General features: G+C 42.8%; 1 protein-coding gene across 5 annotated transcripts in view; it reads left to right on the forward strand.

Annotated features, from left to right (window-relative positions):
- The window catches only part of KMO (kynurenine 3-monooxygenase), a 145146-nt gene that overhangs the window by 46470 nt on the left and 75364 nt on the right, over positions 1-23312 (forward strand). For 3 of the 5 annotated variants that reach the window (XM_077486616.1, XM_077486615.1, XM_077486619.1), the window contains 2 exons: positions 18313-18382; positions 22847-22944. In XM_077486616.1, the coding sequence (XP_077342742.1) occupies positions 18313-18382; positions 22847-22944 (168 nt within the window). The remainder of the gene's footprint in view (positions 1-18312; positions 18383-22846; positions 22945-23312) is intronic. The other 2 variants (XM_077486618.1, XM_077486617.1) reach the window with 1 other exon arrangement.

Consider the following 23312-nt stretch of genomic DNA (forward strand, 5'->3'; position numbering starts at 1 on the left):
TGCATACAGTGCAGTGTGCACCTCAGCCAATCTTGGCAGGTGATGCACTGTTGATGAATGCAGAGCCTGTTAAGCCTGATCGGATTGGACTAACAGCCTCTGCCGATCCGAGCAGGATACATGAGTCGGAGCGGCGCGGGCTGATGATGTCGCAGCCTCTGCCAATCCGAACAGGCTTTGCATCGATCAACAGAGTAGTAAAATGCATTGCCTGCTGTGATTGGCTCAGTGTATGCACACTGTATTCTGTAATCAGACTATATACAAACAAAATACTGGTATACCGGTATACAGTATGGTACTTTGTCAAATTTAAAAGCACTATCATACAGTGCATCAAAAGTTTAACCAGTGAGGAAGTGACAACAAGTTTGCAGTAACAAAGCATCATACTGCACCATCATATATGGTATACTGTACCCACTAACAAAGCATCATATTACCATTTACTGTTTGTATCTGGCTCTACTGTCTTCCTGGCGCTACTGTACGGTATATTACAAAGCATCATACGGTATACTGTGAGTACCGGTAGCCACATCCTGTACTGAACACCCAGCTCCAGATCTCCCCTTCATATAAAATACTGGTATGATTTATGGTGCTTTGGAGTAGGAGTCATTTTTGCTACCTACAAATTGTGGGATCTCTTGTAGTTCACCAGTTTCCTTTTTGATTTCATAAAATTGATAGCGTAATACCTGACAGATTACAATACCTGACAGATTTCAGATTTCCTGTAGTGTGAAATGGCTGATAGACAGGGCCACAGCATGGCTTCAGCAAGGAGAAGGAAACATGAAGCCAGTTTCAAACTCAAAGTTGTAAACTTTGCCAAGGAACATAACAACTGTGCTGCTGCAAGACAATATGGAGTGACAGAAAAGCAAAGGAAGATGCATTAGTGTATGCCAAGGGCTAATTGTGCATTAAGAAGGGGCCCCCCATAATGGCCAGAACTCGAGAAGCATGTAGCAGACATGGTGCATGAGCATCGTCATAATGGTTTTGTAGTGACACTAAAGAGCATACGGATTTTTGCACTTCAGTGGGCCAAATCGAACCCAGATCACAGCAAAGGATTTAAGGCCACTATATCCTGGTGTTCTAGGTTCTTAGAAAGGCATGATCTGGTACTGAGGCAAAAGAACAAAATTGCACAAAAATTACCTGCAGATCTCGATGGCAAAGTAAGTAATTTCCATCGATATGTAATAGAACAGCGCAAGGAACATGGGTATGCGTTAAGTCCGATCGGAAATATGGATGAAACTCCTATGAATTTCGACATAGTTGGAAATAAAACCTGTCAATTCAAAAGGTGACAAAACTGTGTTAATTAAAACAGGACATGAGAAGTCCAGTTTTACAGTGGTACTAGCATGTACATCTGATGGTGCCAAACTAAGACCCATGATTATTTTCAAAAGAAAAACAATGCCGAAAATCAAGTTCCCGGTTGGAGTTTTTGTACATGTTAATAAAAAAGGCTGGATGGATGAAGAAAGGGTAAAGCTATGGCTTGAAAATGTATGGAGTAGACGACCAGATGGACTTTGAGAACGTAGACTACTGGTGTGGGATATGTTCAGGGCTCATTTAACTCCCAGCGCAATAGAAGAAAGGCTGAAAAGACTAAACACAGATGGAGCGGTTATTCCTTGAGGATTGGCATTGTTGGCACGGCCACTGGATGTGTGCCTAAACAAGCCATTTAAAGTTCGCATTCGAGAACAGTGGAATGAATGGATGGTTAGCGGCGAAAAGTCATTCACAAAAGGAGGAAACATGCGTGCTCCACAGTTGGATGTTTTCTGCAACTTTGTCATAAAAGCCTGGAATGATATTGATGCAGAAAAAGTAATCAAGTCTTTCAAGAGATGTGGCATATCAATTTCATTGGATGGTATGGAGGACGATGACTTGTGGCAATATGAAGGGGAAGCTGAAGCCACACATCTGATGTGGAATTGGATCCATATGATTGTCTTACGAATGTACCACAAGATGTCATTGATGAACTTATGATATCAGAGGATGAACATGAAGAGGATTTTGAAGGATTTTAACTCCCAGAAAGTCAACCATTTTCATTAAAATTACTGTATTTAAATCAAATCTGATGTTAACTCTGATGTTTTTTTTTTTTTTTATGGTGTTCCCTCGGAAGGGGGTAGTCTTATACAACGAGTATAGCCCAAAACCTACGTTTTCACTGGAAAAATAGGGGGTTGTCTTATACGCCCAGTCATCTTATACGCTGGTAAATACTGTAAAAAAACGTGTGTGTTTAAAAAAAAACAAAAAAAAACTCAACACCTAACATTTTAATGTGTAGGGCCTTTGCTTTAACAAAAATTACCCCATTTTGAAAAGTAGACACCCCAAGCTATTTGCTGAGAGGCATGTCAAGTCCATGGAATATTATATATTTTGACACAAGTTGTAGGGTAAAGACAAGTTCTTTATTTATTTGCACAAAGTTGTCACTAAATTATATATTGCTCAAACATGCCATGGGCATATGTGAAATTACACCCCAGAATGCTTTTTGTTTCTTCTCCTGAGCACAGGGATACCACATGTGTGACTTTTTGGGAGCCTAGCCGCGTATGGGACCCTGAAATCCAAGCACCGCCTTCAGGCTTTCTAAGGGTGTGAATTTTTGATTTCACTCCTCACTGCCTATCACAGTTTTCGTAGGCCATGGAATGCCCAGATGGCACAAATCCCCCCCCCCCCCATGACCCCATTTTGGAAAGTAGACACCCCAAGCTATTTGCTGAGAGGTATGGTGAGTTTTTTGCAGATCTCGCCTTTTTGTCACCAAGTTATGAAAATTGAAAAAAAAAAAAAGTTTTCTCTTTTCTTCATTTTCAAAAACAAATAAGACCTGCAAAATACTCAACATGCCTCTCAGCAATTAGCTTGGGGTGTCTACCATGGGGGGGGGGGGGGGGGGTGCCATCTTGGCATTTTATGGGCTTCAAAACTGTGATAGGTAGTGAGGAGTGAAATCAAAAATTTACACCCTTAGGCTGGATTCACAGCAATGCATTTTTAGTGCATTTTGCAGATTTGCACTACAGTCCATTTAACATTGTTTCCTAAGGAACACGAACTGCAAAATGCACTAAAAATGCATAGGTGTGAATTCCAGCCTTAGAAATTCTGAAGGCAGTGCTTGGATTTTGAGGCCCTGTACATGGCTAGGCTCCCAAAAATTCCCACACGTGGTATCCCTGTACCCAGGAGAAGCAGCAGAATGTATTTTTTGGGGTTTAATTCCTTCCATATATGCCCATGGCATGTTTGAGCATTATATCATTTAGTGACAACTTTTTGTAAAAAATAAATATATATATTGTCATTATTCAATCACTTGGGACAAAAAAAATATTTAATGGGCTCAACATGCCTCTTAAAAATATCCTTACGTGTATACTTTCCAAAATGGGGTCATTGGATGGGCTTGTACTGCCCTGCCATTTTAGCACCTTTTAGAAATGAGATAGGCAGTCATAAACTAAAAGCTGCGTACATTCCAGAAAATGTACCCTAGTTTGTAGATGCTATAACTTTTGCGCAAACCAATAAATATACGCTTATTGACTTTTTACCAAAGACATGTGGCTGAATACATTTTGGCCTAAATTTATGACTAAAATTGAGTTTATTTGATTTTTCTATATTTTCGGTCTTTTTTCATTGATATCGCTAAAAATCAGAGGGTATCAAATACCATCAAAAGAAAGCTCCATTTGTGTGAACAAAAGGATGCAAATTTTGGTTTGGGTACAACATTGCATGACCGCGCAATTACCGGTTAAATCGGCGCAGTGTCAAATTGTAAAAAGTCCTCCGGTCAGTAAGCTGCCAAGTGGTCCAGGGCTGAAGTGGTTAATAATGGTTAAAGTGAAAAAATAAACGTGAAATATTCCTTTTAAATATCATATCTGGGGGGTGTCTATATAGTATGCCTGTAAAGTGGCGCATGTTTAGAACAGTCCCTGCACAAAATGACATTTCTAAAGGAATAAAAGTCATTTAAAACTGCTTGCAGCTGTAATGTAATGTCGGGTTCCTGGAATATGGATGCCCCCCCTTCCAGCCCATTACCAGGCCCTTTGGGCTTTGTATGGATATTAAAGGGATCCCAGGACCCAAATTTAAAAAGGAAAAGGCGGGGGGCCCCCAGGCCCTATATACTCTTAACAGCAGTATACAGGCGGTCCAAACAAGACAGGAACTGTAGGTTTGTTAAGTTGAATCTGTTTGTAATTTGGAACAGGTACATTTTTTTTTTAATGTAGCTCAAGCCAAAAAAAACAATTTTAAGCTTTTTGGATAATATAGGGAAGGGTTATCACCCCTGTAACATTTGTTTTGCTGTCTGTGCCCCTGTGCAGAAGATTTCATCTCACTTTCTGTCCCAATGACAATTGGATTTTGAAAATTTTGGGTTATTAGGGAAACAAAGATTGATGAAGCATCAGTGGAGACGCCTTTTTCCCCATATTAAAGGAGAGAATTTCCCTTCCTAGGGGTAGATTTCCTCTCACTTCCTGTTGTCTTCCTCCGTTTTGTAAGTAGGAGTCATTTGTAAGTCAGATGATTGAAAGTAGGGGACCTCCTGTATATACTATATGGCCTGCCCTATATACTCTGCAGAAAATTGGGCCTTAGGTGTTGGTGGTACCAGAACACTGTAAGCTCTCACAGTTACTCTTGGTGGGCACTGGAATGGGCCCTGCTGTGAAATATTATATCAAGAATTGTAATTGCATGCCACTGTTAAAAAGGGAAGAAAAATTGGACCTTTGGTGGTGCCACAACACTGCAACCCCTTACAGATATTCTAGGTGAGAGCAGGAACAAGCCCTGCTGTGAAATATTACAGCAAAAATTGTAATTGCATGCCTTGGGCCTTGGGCACTGGTGGTGGTGCCCTGAAACAAAAATGTTCTTGGAAGCTATCAACATGAACATTGAGGAGGAATAGAATAGTCACTCAGCACTCTCATCTGAGATGAAGCTACGCTAATAGCCAGCGAAACGTGTTGACGTCACATCCGGACGCTGGACGAACCTCGCATGGGCTTGAGACAGCTGACGCAGTCTGATACACGGAGTGTTTATTCTTCCGAGAAATTCAATATTATTCCTTCATATGGACGATCGGTGTTTTCGTAAGCCCTCGTTAACCAAAGTGAGCTAAGTGCGCTGAATTACGAGCAACAGACGATTACCTTTGTCTTTGGGCCGCCGAAATGTCCTCATATCGAAAACAATAACGATTGATGTCGGTCCGTAAGTAGTGCATATTGTGTGGATGTTATAAAACATATGACGGTAGAGCAAAAAAATACTATGCTCATGAAGTAATCTTTTAACAAATAACAGTGCTGCGGAAGGCTGTGGTATTATATGAGACATAACTTATGATTTCTATACTATCGAATAAATTTGACTAATATAAGCCGAAAACATTCGAAATTAGAAATATCGAACACTGTCACTGACGAATGGATTATATATTCACAACTATCGAATGGACACTCTGTTGTAAAAGAATTTAGGGATATCAGGCTGATAGTAATAGCTATAATTTAAAATTAGTCTCTTTTCCATGCTTGCTGCTGATTGCCAGAACAATACACTAACCGATATTGTGAGCATTTTTACAGGTTTATTTGGTTTATAATAATCATTTTTGGCAATCGGTAGCAATTGGTCCGGACCAGCATCATTTTTTGTTTGTTAGTTGTGTGTGTCATTTAGGTCTTGTCTGTGGTCTGTCTTATATGTTTTATGTTTGGTTTACTTCGGGAATGGACACATTTTTTATGAATGGTCTTTGGTTTTTTAACCACTTGAGATCCGCGCTATAGTAAAATGACGTGTATAGCGCGGATCTCAATTTCCGGGACTACGTCTATTGACGTAGTCCCCTTTAAGAGTTCCCCGCGCGCTCCCGGGAGCGCGCATCGGGGAAAATCTGTGTTGGCCGTGTCCGCTGGACACAGCCAATCACAGATCGCTGTAAACGGCCAATCACAGCGGCCGTTTACAGCGCGATCGCCTCCTCCAATGGGTGATGATCTCAAATGTAAACAAATGAGATCATCACCCATTGCCGAACGTGTCTCCTCACACAGCGATAGCGTGTGAGGAGACCGAAGGTGCTTGTGAGTTAAAAAAGACAGTAAAGTGATAAAAAAACCCACCTGTGCCCAGATCTACCCTGCCAGTGCCCATATCTACCCTGCCAGTGCCCTGCCAGTGCTCAGATCTACCCTGCCAGTGCCCACCTGTGCCCACCTGTGCCCACCTGTGGCCACCTGTGGCCACCTGTGCCCACCTGTGCACCGCCAGTGCCCACCTGTGCCCACCTGTGCCCACCTGTGCCCACCTGTGCACCGCCAGTGCCCACCTGTGCACCGCCAGTACTCCATCTGTGCACCACCAGTGCCCGCCAGTGCCCGCCAGTGCCCGCCAGTGCCCGCCAGTGCCCATCTGTACCCATCGGTGCCCATCTGTGCCCATCTGTGCCTCAGCAGTGCCCATCTGTGCCGCCTAAGCAGTGCCCATCTGTGCCGCCTCAGCAGTGCCCATCTGTGCCGCCTAAGCAGTGCCCATCTGTGCCGCCTAAGCAGTGCCCATCTGTGCCGCCTAAGCAGTGCCCATCTGTGCCCATCTGCTGCCTTATCAGTGCACATCCGTGCAATAGATCAGTGCACATCTGTGCCGACCTATCAGTGCCCATCTGCCGACTCAGCAGTGCCCATCTGTGCCGATTCAGCAGTGCCCATCTCTGCCGCCTCAGCAGTGCCCATCTGCCGCCTCAGCAGTGCCCATCTGCCGCCTCAGCAGTGCCCATCTGCCACCTCAGCAGTGCACATCCGTGCAATAAATCAGTGCACATCCGTGCAATAAATCAGTGCACATCTGTGCCGACCCATCAGTGCCCATCTGCCGCCTCAGCAGTGCCCATCTGTGCCGCCTCAGCAGTGCCCATCTGTGCCGCCTCAGCAGTGCCCATCTGTGCCGCCTCAGCAGTGCCCATCTGCCGCCTCAGCAGTGCCCATCTGCCGCCTCATCAGTGCACATCCGTGCAACAAATCTGCACATCTGTGCAATAAATCAGTGCACATCTGTGCCGACCCATCAGTGTCCATTTGTGCCACCTCAAAAGCGCCCATCTGTGCCACCTCAAAAACGCCCATCTGTGCCACCTCATCAGTGCCCATCAGTGCTACAATGGCTAAACGCGTCTTTTCCGCTGAGGAGGCGTACCAAATTATTTCCGCGGCCGACGAGAGCAACGGGGAGCTCTCCTCTTCCGATTCCTTTTCGGATTCGGATTCTGAAGCCGACGTAACTTATGAGCCAGTCCTCAGCAGTGAAACACTGACTGATGAATCCGAGGAGGAAGATATCCGGCCCACCAAGCGAAGGCGTTCTAGTGAGGCAGTGCCGTCCACCAGCACCGCAGTGCCGTCCACCAGCACCGCAATGCCGTCCACCAGCACCGCAGTGCCCCATCAAGAAAGGCCAAGTACCAGTGGGGTGTCATCTCAGCCCCAAAGGGTTAGGAGCCATGCTGGCCTTCCCTATGCCCTTCAGAACCCCTTGTGGCTTCCTCCTAATTCAGGAGAGGCCAATGTTCCCCCTTTCACCGCCCAGCCAGGAGTCCAGGTGGACACGGAGAATTTTAGCCCCATCGATTTTTTTAATTTAATTTTTACGGAGGACATGTTGGCGTCAATTGTGGCCCAGTGCAACCTGTATGCACAACAATTTATTTTTCAAAATCCGACCTCCTATTATGCCCGTCCCTACGAATGGAGAGACCTAACGGTGGAGGAGTTCAAGCTTTTTTTAGGCCTCACATTTAATATGGGACTCAACAAAAAAAACCAATTACGTACCTACTGGTCAACCCACCCCCTCCACCACTCACCGCTCTTCTCCGCGGTAATGTCCAGAACCAGGTATCAGATGATCCTGAGGTTCTTACATTTCAGTGACAATTCCCAATGCCTTCCACGAAATGATCCAAATTATGACCGCCTTTACAAAATTCGACCAATACTAAATAATTTTTCTGAAATATTCCCCAAATTGTTTACCCCGGACCAACACATATGTGTGGATGAGTCCCTTATTAAATTTAGTGGCAGGCTTAGGATGAAGCAATTTATGCCCAGCAAAAGGGCCCGCTATGGGGTGAAGGTCTACAAATTATGTGACCGAGCCACAGGGTACACATATTCCTTCAAGGTGTACGAAGGGAAGGACACCCAGCTACAGCCCCCTAATTGTCCGGATTATTTGGGATCCAGCGGAAAAATTGTTTGGGACCTCATATACCCCCTACTGGATAAAGGCTACCACCTCTATGTAGACAACTTCTACACATCTCTGCCCCTGTTCCACAACCTTCACTGGAAGAAGACGCCAGCATGTGGCACTGTAAAAAAGAACCGGAAGGGCTTTCCTCAAAGTCTGGTGAACAAGAAGCTGCGGAAAGGAGAAACTGCAAGTCTAAGAAACAAGGAGGTTCTGGCAGTGAAGTGGAGGGACAGAAGAGATGTGTACATGTTATCTTCTATCCACAACGATACCTTCGTAGAAATCCCCAGAAGGAATGGCCCCGTAAAGAAACCCAAATGTATTTCAGAGTATAATTTGTTCATGGGAGGAGTCGACTTCAACGACCAAATGATGGAACCATATCTGGTCTCAAGACGGACATATCATTGGTACAAAAAAGTAGTAATTTATTTTTTTCAATTGGCCATTTACAATTCATATGTAATTTACAGCAAAGCCACCCAAAACCCCAAACGTTTCTTTGGCTACCAGGAGGAAGTTTTCACAGCCCTTTTATTCCCAAACGGCCCACCAGAAAATATCCGATCAGACGTTGTAAGTCGACTCTCCGAGCGCCACTTTCCGGATAAAATTCCCCCCACACCAGCAGGCAAAAGACGCCAAAAAAGATGTAAGGCGTGTACCAAAGCAGGAGTCAGAAAAGACACATCTTATTATTGTGCACAATGTCCTTCCCAACCAGGCCTCTGTATAGGCGACTGTTTTCGGCGTTACCATACTTCAATAAATTTTTAGTGAAGTATGGTAAACATAATCCTCAGTTCCTGCCTTCATACACCTTCACACCCCTTATGCCACTGCCTGCTCTGTAACGGACCCTGGCTTGTTATTTGACCACTCTTATGCCTGCCGATTCCGTACATACCGCTGCCTGATCTGGAACTGACCCTGGACTGTTATTCGACCACGCTTCTGCCTAACGATTCTGTACATACCTCTGCCTCATCTGGAACTGACCCTGGACTGTTATTCGACCATGCTTCTGTCTAACGATTCTGTATATATCTCTGCCTGATCTGGAACTGACCTTGGACTGTTTGACCACGATATTTGCCTGCCTCTTGGACTGATCTTGTATTCTGCAACTGGACTAGTGGGATTCAACACGGGGTCTCACATATGTGAGGGGCTCCAGTATAGTTTTTCTGGAAGAAGAAAACAATTTTCTTTGTTTTCTTATTCCTAGATTAGGGTCTGGAGACTCGGAGGCTTCAAAGAGATTTGGGAGGGAGAAGCCTCTACCCCTATCCCCATTCTGTCCTGAACGAGGCTCTACTTTTGTCTGCTGCCTGTAGGACTTACTGCCATCATGCCGCACTGACCACACCACAAGGACCTGCCTACTACCAGGACCAATATTTTTGGCACTGCTGACATCTCTGCACTAACCCTGGACTGTAATATGGACAGTATCCCTGCCTGCTGCCTGAAAAACTGTGTTCGCTGTTGCTGACCAAGTCCCTGCCTGCTGCCTGGACCAGTGATATCCTCCTGTGGACAACTGCACTTCTAAAACCACAGGTAATCTTTTCTTTACCCTTTGCTCAGCATAATGTATTTGGGGGTGTAATTCTTGGTATGTGCAGGCTATGTGTCCCTGGAACGCCGACGGTGTTTCTTGCATGTTGCGCCTCTGTATGTGGTCAGGCTGTGTAAAAGTCTCACACATGTGGTATCGTTATACTCAGGAGGAGTAGTAGAACGTATTTTGGGGTGTTATTATTGCTATGTAAATGCTATGCGTTGGAAATATCTTATAAACGGACAACTTTGTGTAAAAAAAAAATGCGTTTTCATTTTTTTCCACATTTTCCGAAAACTTCTGGAAAAAAATGAACCATTGAAAAGACTCATTATGCCTCATAGATTATACGTTGGGGTGTTAGCTTTCCAAAATGGGGTCATTTTCTGGACGTTTCCATTGCCCTGGTGTTCCAGGGCCTTCAAAACTGTAATAGGTGATTGAGAAATGAAATGTGTAATTTATGCTCTTAGAATGCCTGAAGGTGCTACTTCAAAATTAGGCCTCTGTATGTGGTCAGGCTGTGTAAAAGTCTCACACATTTGGTATCGTTATACTCAGGAGGAGTAGTAGAACGTATTTTGGGGTGTTATTTTTGCTATGTAAATGCTATGCGTTGGAAATATCTTATAAACGGACAACTTTGTGTAAAAAAAAATGCGTTTTCATTTTTTTCCACATTTTCCGAAAACTTCTGGAAAAAAATGAACCATTGAAAAGACTCATTATGCCTCATAGATTATACGTTGGGGTGTTAGCTTTCCAAAATGGGGTCATTTTCTGGACGTTTCCATTGCCCTGGTGTTCCAGGGCCTTCAAAACTGTAATAGGTGGTTGAGAAATGAAATGTGTAATTTATGCTCCTAGAATGCCTGAAGGTGCTACTTCAAAATTAGACCTCTGTATGTGGTCAGGCTGTGTAAAAGTCTCACACATTTGGTATCGTTATACTCAGGAGGAGTAGTAGAACGTATTTTGGGGTGTTATTTTTGCTATGTAAATGCTATGCGTTGGAAATATCTTATAAACGGACAACTTTGTGTAAAAAAAAATGCGTTTTCATTTTTTTCCACATTTTCCGAAAACTTCTGGAAAAAAATGAACCATTGAAAAGACTCATTATGCCTCATAGATTATACGTTGGGGTGTTAGCTTTCCAAAATGGGGTCATTTTCTGGACGTTTCCATTGCCCTGGTGTTCCAGGGCCTTCAAAACTGTAATAGGTGGTTGAGAAATGAAATGTGTAATTTATGCTCCTAGAATGCCTGAAGGTGCTACTTCAAAATTAGGCCTCTGTATGTGGTCAGGCTGTGTAAAAGTCTCACACATTTGGTATCGTTTTACTCAGGAGGAGTAGTAGAACGTATTTTGGGGTGTTATTTGTGGTATGCACATTCCGTGTGGGAGAAATAAGCTATTACAATGAAAATTTTGTGAAAAAAAAAAAAAAAAAAAAAAAATCGTAATTTTGCAAAGAATTATGGGAAAAAATGACAACTTAAAATAACTAACCATGCCTCTTACTAAATACATTGGAATGTCTACTTTCCAAAAAGGGGTCATTTGGGGGGCATTTGTACTTTCCTGGCTTGTTAGGGTCTCAAGAATGGAGATAGGCCTTAGTACATCAGATGTGATCTTTTTTTGCAAATCTTTATGATTTGCACCATAGCTTGTAGACTCTATAAATTTCACACAGATCATATAATATGCAAAAATTTGGGTTATTTTTACCAAAGATGTGTAGTAGTATAAATTGTGGCCAAAATTTATGAAGAAAAATTGCTAATTTGCTAAATTTTGTCACAGAAACGAAGAAAAATTCATTTTTTTTCAAAATTTTCGGTCTTTTTTCATTTATAGCGCAGAAAATAAAAAACCGAGAGGTGATCAAATACCACCAAAAGAAAGCTCTATTGGTATGAAGAAAAGGACAAAAAAATCATTTGGTTACAGTGTTGCATGACTGAGTAATTGTCATTCAAAATGTGAGAGCACTGAAAGCTGAAAATTGGTCTGGGACTGAGGGGGGTTTAAGTGCCCAGTAAGCAAGTGGTTAATAATGAAATAATGGTTAATTATGGTAATTGAAATCTAAAATAAATGAGAATATATATATATATATATATATATATATATATATATATATATATATATATATATATATATATATATATATATATATATAAAAAAATATAATTATTAGAAACAGTATGCCAGGAATGGACTACAGTCAGATCTAGCTAAACTGGATACAGTGTGTGTGTGTATATGTAAAATAAATATATATATAAAATATAATTATAAACTGGATCGCCTGCCTGCTCAATCTAAAGGAAATGACACTCTCTTGGTCAACGCCAGCAACACACTACACAGGACCGACGTGCAGGCGGCCTTATATAGTGTGGGGCATGGACTTGACCCCCTGAGCCATAATTGGTTATTGGTCTCTTTGCTGATGGCGCTGTGATTGGCCAAAACATACGGGACATAGTGCATGCTTGGCCAGACAGCAATGCACTGCGCTCCCGCAGTGCATTATGGGCCATTACGCACCGCTCGATTTTGGCACGAACGGGCCTTAATGTTCTTTTTTCACCAAACTGGCGAACAGCCAATGTTCGACCCGAACAAAAAGAGCATCCCTTCCCAAGGCCAGTGGCTGTCTGCTAAGGATTTGTTGGGTAGCTTCCGAGAATCCTGCAAGGGCAAGCTGTGAGAGTAGTTTTGCAATCTCAGTATAGGGGGTTCAGGTGTATGTATGAAGGTATATATGGTGTGATTTTTTTTTTTTTTTTTTTTTTTTTTTTTTTAGAGCAGGATCTTAGGTGTCAAACTGGAGTGATCTAATGACATGGAGACGTTGATTCTAGTGACTGGGTAACAGCAAAAGGTAGGGAAGTATGCAATCTAAAACGCCAAACGGGGAAATGACTCCTTCCCATGGCTTGTAAAGTGACAGGACTGTTCCCTAGTGTTATCTGCACTCTGGGGAGAGTAATGGGGGGTGTTCCATTTATAAAGGGGGTAATATTCAGGGGTACAGTCATAAGAGGAATGAGTTGTGATCCATGTTGGTAGGAATACCATCAAAGTCAGTATGTGCAGAAGGCCTGAGACCTTCCCATAAGTCTGTGGTGAAATAAGCAGGGTCATCTTTTTCTAGAGTCTAGATCACCTGCTTCATTCACCATTCGAGGACTTGTACCACCTGCTTCGCCTCTCTGTACTTTGTCTTGCTTCCTAGGTGTTTGGTTCACCTTTTTTCAAACGACTGGCATGGATTTAAGCCTGCTGTCCCTCTACCAGGATGGCTGTTCGGGTCACTGTAGTTGGGGGTCCAAAGGGATACTCTTGCTGCTTGGTACGATTCAAGGACTGGACCACCACGATATCTCCCACCTGGAACGGGTGAGTTGGTTCCTGTGAAGAAAAAGGAGAGGTGCGAGCGATACGTTTTTCAACTCTGTCCAAAGTTTCAATCAATTTCTTAACATACTCTTCCTGTATGAGATGAAAAGCCAACGTCTCTCAAAGTCCTATACCACTGCAACTTTGTAAAAGCATTTTGGAAATGCTCTAAAATACTTTGTCAGTATAAAATACCACTTTCCGCTCTGATTGCTATAGTCCAGGGTTTCTCAACCAGGGTTCTGTGGAACTCTAGGGTTCGTTCGGAGGTTGCTAGGGGTTACTTGAGAAATTAGAATTTCTGCTTCTCAGATACGCTTCCAGTGACACCATGGATCTTTTTATCTATCTGTAAGGGGGTAATTCTTCTCAGTGACCACAAGTGTAAAGGGCTTGCTTACCACTGACCATCACACTGCTGCATCATGAGTTGTAGACTTATTCATTTTTAGCAGGGGTTCCTTGACACTGGAAAGTTACTTCAAGGGTTCCTCTGTGTTGAAAAGGTTGAGAAAGGCTGCTATAATCTGTACTAGCAGAGCTAAGTAATAGCCACACCCCTCAGCATAAGCTTTCTCACAGACTTGTATTACAAAGAAAGAGAGGGGCTTGTCTGACCAGGTTGGTGTGAATTACTGACAACAGAGGGTCTTTTCTGGTGCCTTTTTACACACCCTGCACAAGTGCTCTAATAAGAAAGTGAATGCGGTTAGGCAATTGTTTCCAAACATTCCATCAGACCTACTGTATGTAATAGTTTTTAACTGAACATCTCCAGTACTCGACATGGCTGTGCGTTAAGAGCACCTCCAGATTAGCTATCTTTTAATAGAAACTATAATAGTTTTAAGTCTATATTGGATTTTTTTTTTTTATTTGTTTAACCACTTCCCGACCGCCGCACGACGATGTACGTCGACAGAATGGCACGGGCAGGCATAAGGGCTTACATGTACGTCCTTGCCTTCCCGAGGGTCCTTCGTCACATCACTTCCTCTCCTGTAATGTAAACACAGGAGAGGAAGTGATGTAATCTCTCCTCCGTGTTGGTATTTTTCGTTCCGACACCGAGGAGAGAGGATCAGTGAGTTGCACCAACACGACACTACACAGTAGAACATGCCAGGCACACTCACACCCCCCCGATCACCCCCCCAATTACCCCTGCCCCCCAGTCACAGTGACACCAATGTCATTTATTTTATTTTTTTTTGCATTGGTGTCATTTGTGACTGTAATAACTGTTAGGGCAGTTAGGGTTAGCCCCCTTTAGTTCTAATGTACCCCCCTAACCCCCTCAATAAAGGTTTAACCCCGTGATCACCCCCCGTCGCCAGTGTCACTAAGGCTGGGTTCACATTGCAGCGGTTTATGAGAACGAATGTGATTCGCACCGCACTGCAGTGCAAATCGCATCCGATCTCTGTGCGATTCGAGTTCAGCCATACAGATAGTATGGCTGAATTCGCATCGCACCCGCCGCAAATTCGCACGGCACCCTTTTTTTGGCCCGCAGCAGAATCGGATCGCATGGGTGTTCACACCATGCGATCCGAGTTTGTAGATCGCACTGCGATATGCGAACTGATCTGGGGGTGTCATTAACATTTCACTGACACTCCCAGCAGTTCGCATAGGGCAGTGTGAACTGCCGCCAGGAGGCATGCGATGCGGGAACCCGCCGCGGATTCGTGGCGTTCCCGCATCGCTCCAGTGTGAACCCAGCCTAATAAGCGATCGTTTTTCTGATCGCTGTATTAGTGTCACAGGTGACGCTAGTTAGGCAGGTAGGTATTTAGGTTCGCCGCAGCTTTTTATAGCGCCAGGGACCCCCATATACTACCGCATAAAGCCCCCTGATTGCCCTCTAGTTAACCCTTTCACCAGTGATCACCATATAACTGTTACAGGTGACGCTGGTTGGTTAGTTATTTTTTATAGTTTCAGGGCACCCGCCATTTATTACCTAGTCTCACTAGTGTACCCCTAAATTTAGGGGTGTCTACTTTCCAAAATGGAGTCATTTGGGGGGCGGGGGTTTGTGCCATCTTGGCATTTTATGGCCTTCAAAACTGTAACGCCCTTAGAAAGCCTGAAAGCGGTGCTTGGTTTTCGGGGCCCCGTATGCGGCTAGGCTCCCAAAAAGTCCCACATATGTGGTATCCCCGTACTCAGGAGAAGCAGCAGAATTTATTTTGGGGCATCATTTCACATATGCCCATGGCATGCATGAGCAATATATCATTTAGTGACAACTTTGTGAAAAAAAAAAAAAAAAAGTTTGTAATTTTCCCGCAACTTGTGGCAAAATATAAAATATTCCATGGACTCAACATGCCTCTCAGCAAATAGCTTGGGGTGTCTACTTTCTAAAATGGGGTCATTTGTGGGGGTTTTGTGCCATCTTGGCATTTTATGGCCTTCAAAACTGTAATAGGTAGTGAGGAGTGAAGTCAAATATTTACGCCCTTAGAAAACCTGAAGGCGGTTCTTGGTTTTCGGGGCCCCGTACGCGGCTAGGCTCCCAAAAAGTCCCACATATGTGGTATCCCCGTACTCAGGAGAAGCAGCAGAATTTATTTTGGGGTATCATTTCACATATGCCCATAGCATGTGTGAGCAATATATCATTTAGTGACAACTTTGTGTAAAAAAAAAAAATATATATTTTTTTTTTGTCATTATTCAATCGCTTGAGGCAAAAAAATTAAATATTCAATGGGCTCAACATGCCACTTATCAATTTCCTTAGGGGGTCTACTTTCCAAAATGGGGTCATTTGGGGGGGTTTTGTACTGCCCTGCCATTTTAGCACCTCAAGAAATGAGATAGGCAGTCGTAAACTAAAAGCTGCGTAAATTCCAGAAAACGTACCTTAGTTTGTAGATGTGACAACTTTTGCGCAAACCAATAAATATACAATTATTGACTTTTTTTTTACCAAAGACATGTGGCTGAATACATTTTGGCCTAAATGTATGACTAAAATTGAGTTTATTGGATTTTTCTAATAACAAAAATAGAAAATATCATTTTTTTTCAAAATTTGCGGTCTTTTTACGTTTATATCGCAAAAAATAAAAATCGCAGAGGCAATCAAATACCATCAAAAGAAAGCTCTATTTGTGGGAAGAAAAGGACGCAAATTTTGTTTGGGTACAACATTGCATGACCGCGCAATTACCAGTTAAAGCAGCGCAGTGCCAAATTGTAAAAAGACCTCTGGTCATTTACCAGCAAAATGGTCCGGTCTGAAAGTGGTTAAATCCCAGCTCTTGTTTTAGACCAAAATGACCTTTATCAGTAATCTCCATGTCTTGGTAGTCACATTATTGTGATGTGATTGTTTGTTTTTCTCCTTGCAGAGTCATTATTTTTTATATTTTGCATCTGAATTAAAGGGGAACTCTAGACCAACAGAATGCTTAGATAAAATACATGTATGAGAGCTGTTTTACTTGTCAAAGGAGTTGAATTTCTGTTCTTCCAGTCCTGAGATTTACACAGCCCTGTCTGACAGGGAAGGGGACCTGACCTTTCTCCCTGTAAAATTACCTATAGAACAATTTCAGGCAACAGTCAGAAGGAATCGATGAACTTCTAATGCTATCCAGCAAGCTCTTCAACTGTCCTAAACTCAAAAAGTTCACTCAATTTTGTTTACCTCTTTTAGCTAGAATCCAGAGAGCACCTCACAGGGCAACAGGGAGTTTATTTCACAAAACTTTAGCACTGTGTAAATTCCTACTTCTCTTTTTTTCGTATCGCCAATCGAATACTTATAAATAAGGCTAGGTATTTTTAAGGTATTAAGGTCCTTATCTCCATCTGCACCATAGCCAGAGTGGTTAAGAAGCTGAGCTATTGCCTTAATGTCAGCTTAAGGACATTGGGCGGGTGCATCGTTATGTTCAGGCCCGCCTGTCAGTTTTTCAGGCGGACCTTAACGGGTGCTCCATAGAGCTCTATGGAGCGTCGGATGTCAGCGGTGACATGTCCGCTGACATCTGACCTGCTCCGATCCGAAAAAGTGTAACGGAGGAAAAAGCTATTTTTCCATCCGTCTGCGGATCGGATCGGGTGACGACGGGCACTGCGGTCCGTCGTCATCCGATCTCCCATAGGGGAGAGCGGCGCTGTGACAGGTCCGTCCCTGCGCAGTGTGCAGACGGACCTGTCATTCCCTGCTCAGCGGGGATCGGCGGAGTGATCCCCGCTGAGCAAACGGATATCCACGGGGCGGATCAGAACTGATCCGCCCCGTGTGAAAGGACCCTAAAGTGAGATGCAAGCATATCATAGTGATTTGTACCCTTTCTTATTTCCTTTAGTAAACCAGCCCTATGTGTTGAACAAATAACTGAAAAAGCAAAGTTGTATCTACTGGTGTAAGGCCTCTTTCACACGGGGCGGATCAGTAATGATCCGCCCCGTGAAGATCCGCTCGCTCAGCGGGGATCGCTCCGTTGTCCCCGCTGAGCCGGCTGCGGGCAGGGCGGTCTCCGCACACTGTGCAGGGACCGCCCTCTCAGATCTCCGCTCTCCTCTATGGGGATCGGACGAGCACGGACCGTGTGTCCGTGTTCGTCCGATCCGCTCTGTAGACGGATAGAAAAATAGGATTTTCCTCCGTCTGCAGAATCGGACTGTTGCGGAGGCGGACGAAATCGGGTGTCTGCGGATGCTCATCCGCAGACACCCGCTATCCCATAGGGATGAATGTATGTCCGTATTTCATCCGCAAACGGATGGATGAAATACGGACATACCATCCGCATGTGTGAAAGGGGCCTAAATCTGTAGTTCTCTGCATTTCTGTGTGCCCAATGAACACTCACTTTCAACCTTTGAAACCTTCCAGCACTTGACAGTTAGTAACTTGCATTCCAGAATGTAATATTGCAATACATGAGACCCATAGGATAAAGGCCTTTAAATAAAACAATAACATTTTATCTTTCTCATATGTATTCTACAGGTTGGCGGCCTAAATGCATGCTTCTTTGCAAAAAAGGGATTCCAAGTTGATCTTTATGAAGCAAGAGAAGGTAGGACATGTGTAACTAGGAGATTTTTTTTTTTTTCATGGGCAACTCCATTCCAACACCTCCCAGCAATGAATTTAATGACACGGGCTGCTGGGGTGTGCTGGAGGGCCTAATAATGCTGGCTGCTGGGGAATTTCCTTTTGCGGGGTGTATTGTTGCTAAGAAGCATCTTATGTTGCTGGGAGGGATCTACTGTTTTGGGAGGGGTCTATTGTTGCTGGCGGGGTCTATTGTTGCTGTGGGAGTATTTTGTTGCAGGTGGTCTATTGCACAAGGACACTTTTGCTGGCTGCAGTGTATCTATTTTACTCATTTTCTTTGTTTCACCAAATTGCATACAAACTACTTAGCAAGCATCAAAAAGGATACTTAGTTCTGTTTTCTCAAAAAGCTAGGGGGTGGAACCAACCAAGGGGGGGTGCTTGGAGGTTGATAGCCTGCGGAGACAAGGAGTGACACGGAAGGAGGGAGTACTTGCACCTATTTTGTGAGGTAAAAAGCCCTTACTATACCAAAACCTACTGTATATTAATCATCAATGGCAAAGGATATGAACCCAAACAATTTAAGCTATACCTAGGTTTATACCTACTAAAATAAATCATTGCGCATGGCAGAAAGTGCTGACCTACAGCCATGACCAAGCAGAGTCAAAAGAGACACAGCGGTGCCATAGCCCCTACTATCTCTGCATCACCTGGCTGTCTGCTGTGCTGTACAGATTAAAGTGGTTTCAAAGGCAGAAGTTTTTTTTTATTTTTTTATTGCATAGAATGCATTAAGAGAAAAAAACTGTGTGCAGCAACCACCCTAATACCTGCTTGAGCCCCATCTCAATCCAGCAATTTTTGCATGTGAGACTCGGCTGTCCGGGACTCTCCCTCCTGATTGGCTGAGATACACAGCGAGCGATCCATGTCAGGGAGCAAATGAGGAGTTGGGCAGGGCTAAGCCGTGGCTCCATGTCTGAATGTTTACACTGGGATTGCAGTTGAGTGTAATATTCCGTTAGCTTTCAGAGTGCCAACATAATGTTATCCTCCACCCTTATTTGGGGATTTCTCAGTTGGAGCCAGATGTGTTGGCATCGTACAGGAAAGACTAACTTGGGGTACGACTTTTCATGTGGCTTTGGGGTCGCATGAGATGTTGCACAAGTTTGAATGGGGCCTAATATGTAATAAATACAAACCCCTTATTTGAGAATTTGAAAGGGATGGGGGTTTCAAGTTCCCCCGGCCCCTTTTTCTAATGCTATAAAAGGTTTCAAGACCCCCCTTTTTAAAAGTAGGACAGGGTACCTTGAAACAGGTAAAGGGGGGGGGGAATCCTTGAGACCTGTAAACTGGCCATAGCAGCTTCTGGAAGTCTAGGGAACCCTATATATAGGGGGTTCCTTCAGGGAATAACTGCCATTCACCTCAGGAGGTCGTCATCAGCGGAGCTCTGCAAAGGCACTATATTACTGAGCTCTTTATCACTATCTCCTGAGGTGACTTGGCGACCCTGCAATGCCAGCTAATGTAAAGAGCTGAACATGAAGGATGAGAAGAGGGGCTGCACCAATGCCTCATTTTACCTGCAGGGCTGGAGGTGGAGGATTTGTCTCCAACAGTGAGCCTAAATGGACCGGACAGAAGTGGTGCCAGTAGCTGGATGGAAGAAGCAGCGGCAGACATGGCACAGGAAGAAGTTTCCCTCCTTCAGGTTCCAGTGCGTCAAAGGTCAAGAGGTGGCCGAAAGACCCATTGTATCCGCCAGGGAGAAGAGAAAAGGCAAAGCTCGACGGCTGTAAAGCCCCCCCAGTGGCAGAGAGCGGTACAGTAGCCGAGAGGTCGTCTTCTCGTGGAGTGCGGCTGAAGGCGAATGATGTCACAAGCGGCGGGAACAAAACGAATAGGAGGCGGAGTCTATCGACAAGTCATGCAGAGAAGTTGCCTAGGCAACCTAATAAATGCAATGATAGGGCAAGCAGCAGCTGCAATAGTGTCAGGCACAGCAGAGAGGAAACCACACATATATGTAAGTGTAAGTGTATAATAGTAGTGAAATGTCATTGCCTCCTGCTGCAATACTAGTTAGTGAGTTAGTTAATATTAATTTGATGACTGATTCTATTGTCTGATTCTATTTCCAATTTAGCTTTTTCTTTGTAATTTCTAAAAGATATAACCAAGAATAATACTTCTAATATACATGATGTTTCTAGTGTTTGGAACATACCAGATCAGTTACACAAAAGCTCTGACAATATGGTGGGAACAGTAGAACATTCCAATATAGATCATGTTGCACAGAGCCGTATTAATAAAACCAATGTTCCTGAAACCTGTATCAAAGAAAGTATACCATGCCAGTCCTCGCCACTAGGTTTCCATTTTTCAACAGCGGTTAAAGAAAAAATTTGGAATTAAGAATTTGTGGTTTTATTATCCTTACTTCCTTCTAGTAAAGAATTTCTTAGAAATGACAGAGAAATCTGACATTGATGATAGAAGAAGGCCTGTGGCCAGGAGTTTTAACAACTGTCTACAGGCCTTCTGTATTTATGCCAGTACAATTTGTGAAAAATATCCTGAACGCAGCGTAGGTTTATTTCACCACATAGGCATCATTCTAGAAGCATATAAAAATTTCAGAGGATTCGGTTGGTTTGTCTATGATGACCAATTTCGACAAAAATTAGCAGTACACAAAAATCTTCCATGGGGTAGTAAAGAGCTTATGGCTTAATCTTTTGTTACCACAAAGGCCTACATTGGGGCGTCCAACGCAAAATGTAACAGTTAATAGTCCTGTAACATCTTGCAAAAAAGGTATTTGTTTTGTGTTTAATGATGCACACTGTAAATGGGCTACTAATTGCAGATATAGACATGATTGCGCTTTTTGTGCTGGTCCACACTCTGTATTGAAATGTTTTAAAAAGATGGCTTCAAATCAAAATCAAGGCAAGGAGTCCTTTCTTAAAAGCTCTGTCGCTGGTGATCATTCAAAACATGCTACCATGGTTGCGCGGGTATCCAGATCAGCAGACGGCAACCATGCTTTATAAAGGTTTTACAGAAGGTTTTTTATTTACCACCTTTTAATGAAAAAGGTTGTAAAATTGTTAAAAACATGTCTTCGGTAAATTCTTTAAAACACATTGTGAGAGAAAAAATTGCCAATGAAATTAAAGCACATAGAATTGCAGATCCTTTTAAAAACCCACCATTTTCTGACTTTAGAAATTCACCTTTTAGGAATATTGCCTAAAAAATAACCTAATAAATTCAGGGTTATCCATAATTTTATCTTTCCTGGAAGGTAAGTCTCTAAATTATCAGATTCCCGATGAAATTTGCTCAGTTGAATATGCATGGTTTGAAGATGCTATTGAATTGGTAAGACAACTAGGTCCAAACACACTATTAGCTAAAACTGTTGTGAGATCTGCTTTTAGACTATTGCCCATTCATCCAGACTGTTTCAACTCTTTAGGCTTTTATTTTGAAGGAAAGTACTATTTTGATAAATGCTTACCGATGGGATGTTCCCTTTCCTGTCGGCATTTTGAAGCATTTTCAAGTTTTTTTAGACTGGGTAATAAAGGATATTTCAGGCTCTTCATATATTTTACGTTACTTAGATGATTTTTTTATTTCTTGGATCATATGGGACGGCTGAGTGCATGACTCTTCTTCAGTTATTTTTAAAGGTATGTGAAGATTTTGGAATTCCTTTAGTTTCTGAAAAGACAGTTTTACCCGCGGGCAATAAAAAAATTAAAATAAAAAAAATGTTATTGACCAAATATGTTGTCTTAGTGTATTCAATTTATTCTCTGGAAATAATGTAAATTAGCTGCTTTGAAAAGGGATAGGGGGTTTCAAGTTCCCCCGACCCCTTTTCTAATGGGACAGTGGCAGCTATAAAAGGTTTCAAGACCCCCCCTTTTTAAAAGTAGGTGAGGGTACCTTGAAACAGGTGAAGGGGGGGGGGATCCTTGAGACCTGTAAACTGGCCATAGACTCTTCTGAAAGCCTAGGGAACCCTATATATAGGGGGTTCCTTCAGGGAATAACTGCCAGTCACCTCAGGAGGTCGTCAGCGGCGGAGCTCCCCTCCCACCCTCCCTGGACTGTCGCAGCTACAATATTTATGTGGTATGGGTCACCTTTCTAATGAAAGGGGGATAAGTTATTATTAAATTTATACAACTTGAGCTATAAAAGCTGAGTTGTTCAGTTTTGATATTGGTATTTATGATGGAAAAAGTTATTGATGCATTATAGGGTGGTTTAATAAGAGTTATTTTGAATTTGGTAAACCAATAAATAAGCCGCGGCCAATAAAATAAATAAATAAAATAATTTTATTAACCAAATATGTTGTCTTAGTGTATTTATTCCATTTATTGTCTGGAAATAATGTAAATTAGCTGCTTACTGTCCATTGTGCCAATTATTGCATTTTTAACAGATATAAGAACAGCCAAAATTGTGAGTGGGAGAAGTATCAATTTAGCACTTTCGTACAGAGGACGCCAAGCTCTCAAAGCTGTTGGGGTGGAAGAAAAGGTAATTTTTCCTTAATTTACATATCTTAATTTACATATTTTTATAATGATTATACACCACCTGTTTTTTGCATGCAAGTTATTATTTTGATCTAGGGGGGCTTTATGTTGTCTGGTTTTATAGGATGGGAAATTTGTGAATATTTTAGTTGAGTTTTTTTATTTTTAATTTACTAAAATGTTATATTGTGTGCATATGCTTGGCCTCCTGAGCAAACCATTTTACCTGTTTTACTTTTTTCTAGCTAACAATAAATCATTCACTTATCAAACCAATGTTGTTAAAGATTAGTTTCAAATGGTACTCCACTGGTAGTAGCACTAATGAGTGGTGAGACCTTTTCTCTTGGAGACAAAGTATGTGTTTAT

This window comes from Lithobates pipiens, unplaced genomic scaffold, assembly GCF_037356315.1.
Source record: "Lithobates pipiens isolate NorthernLeopardFrog02 unplaced genomic scaffold, aLitPip1_a1.2 Scaffold_18, whole genome shotgun sequence".
In the NCBI taxonomy this organism is placed as follows: Eukaryota; Metazoa; Chordata; class Amphibia; order Anura; family Ranidae; genus Lithobates; species Lithobates pipiens.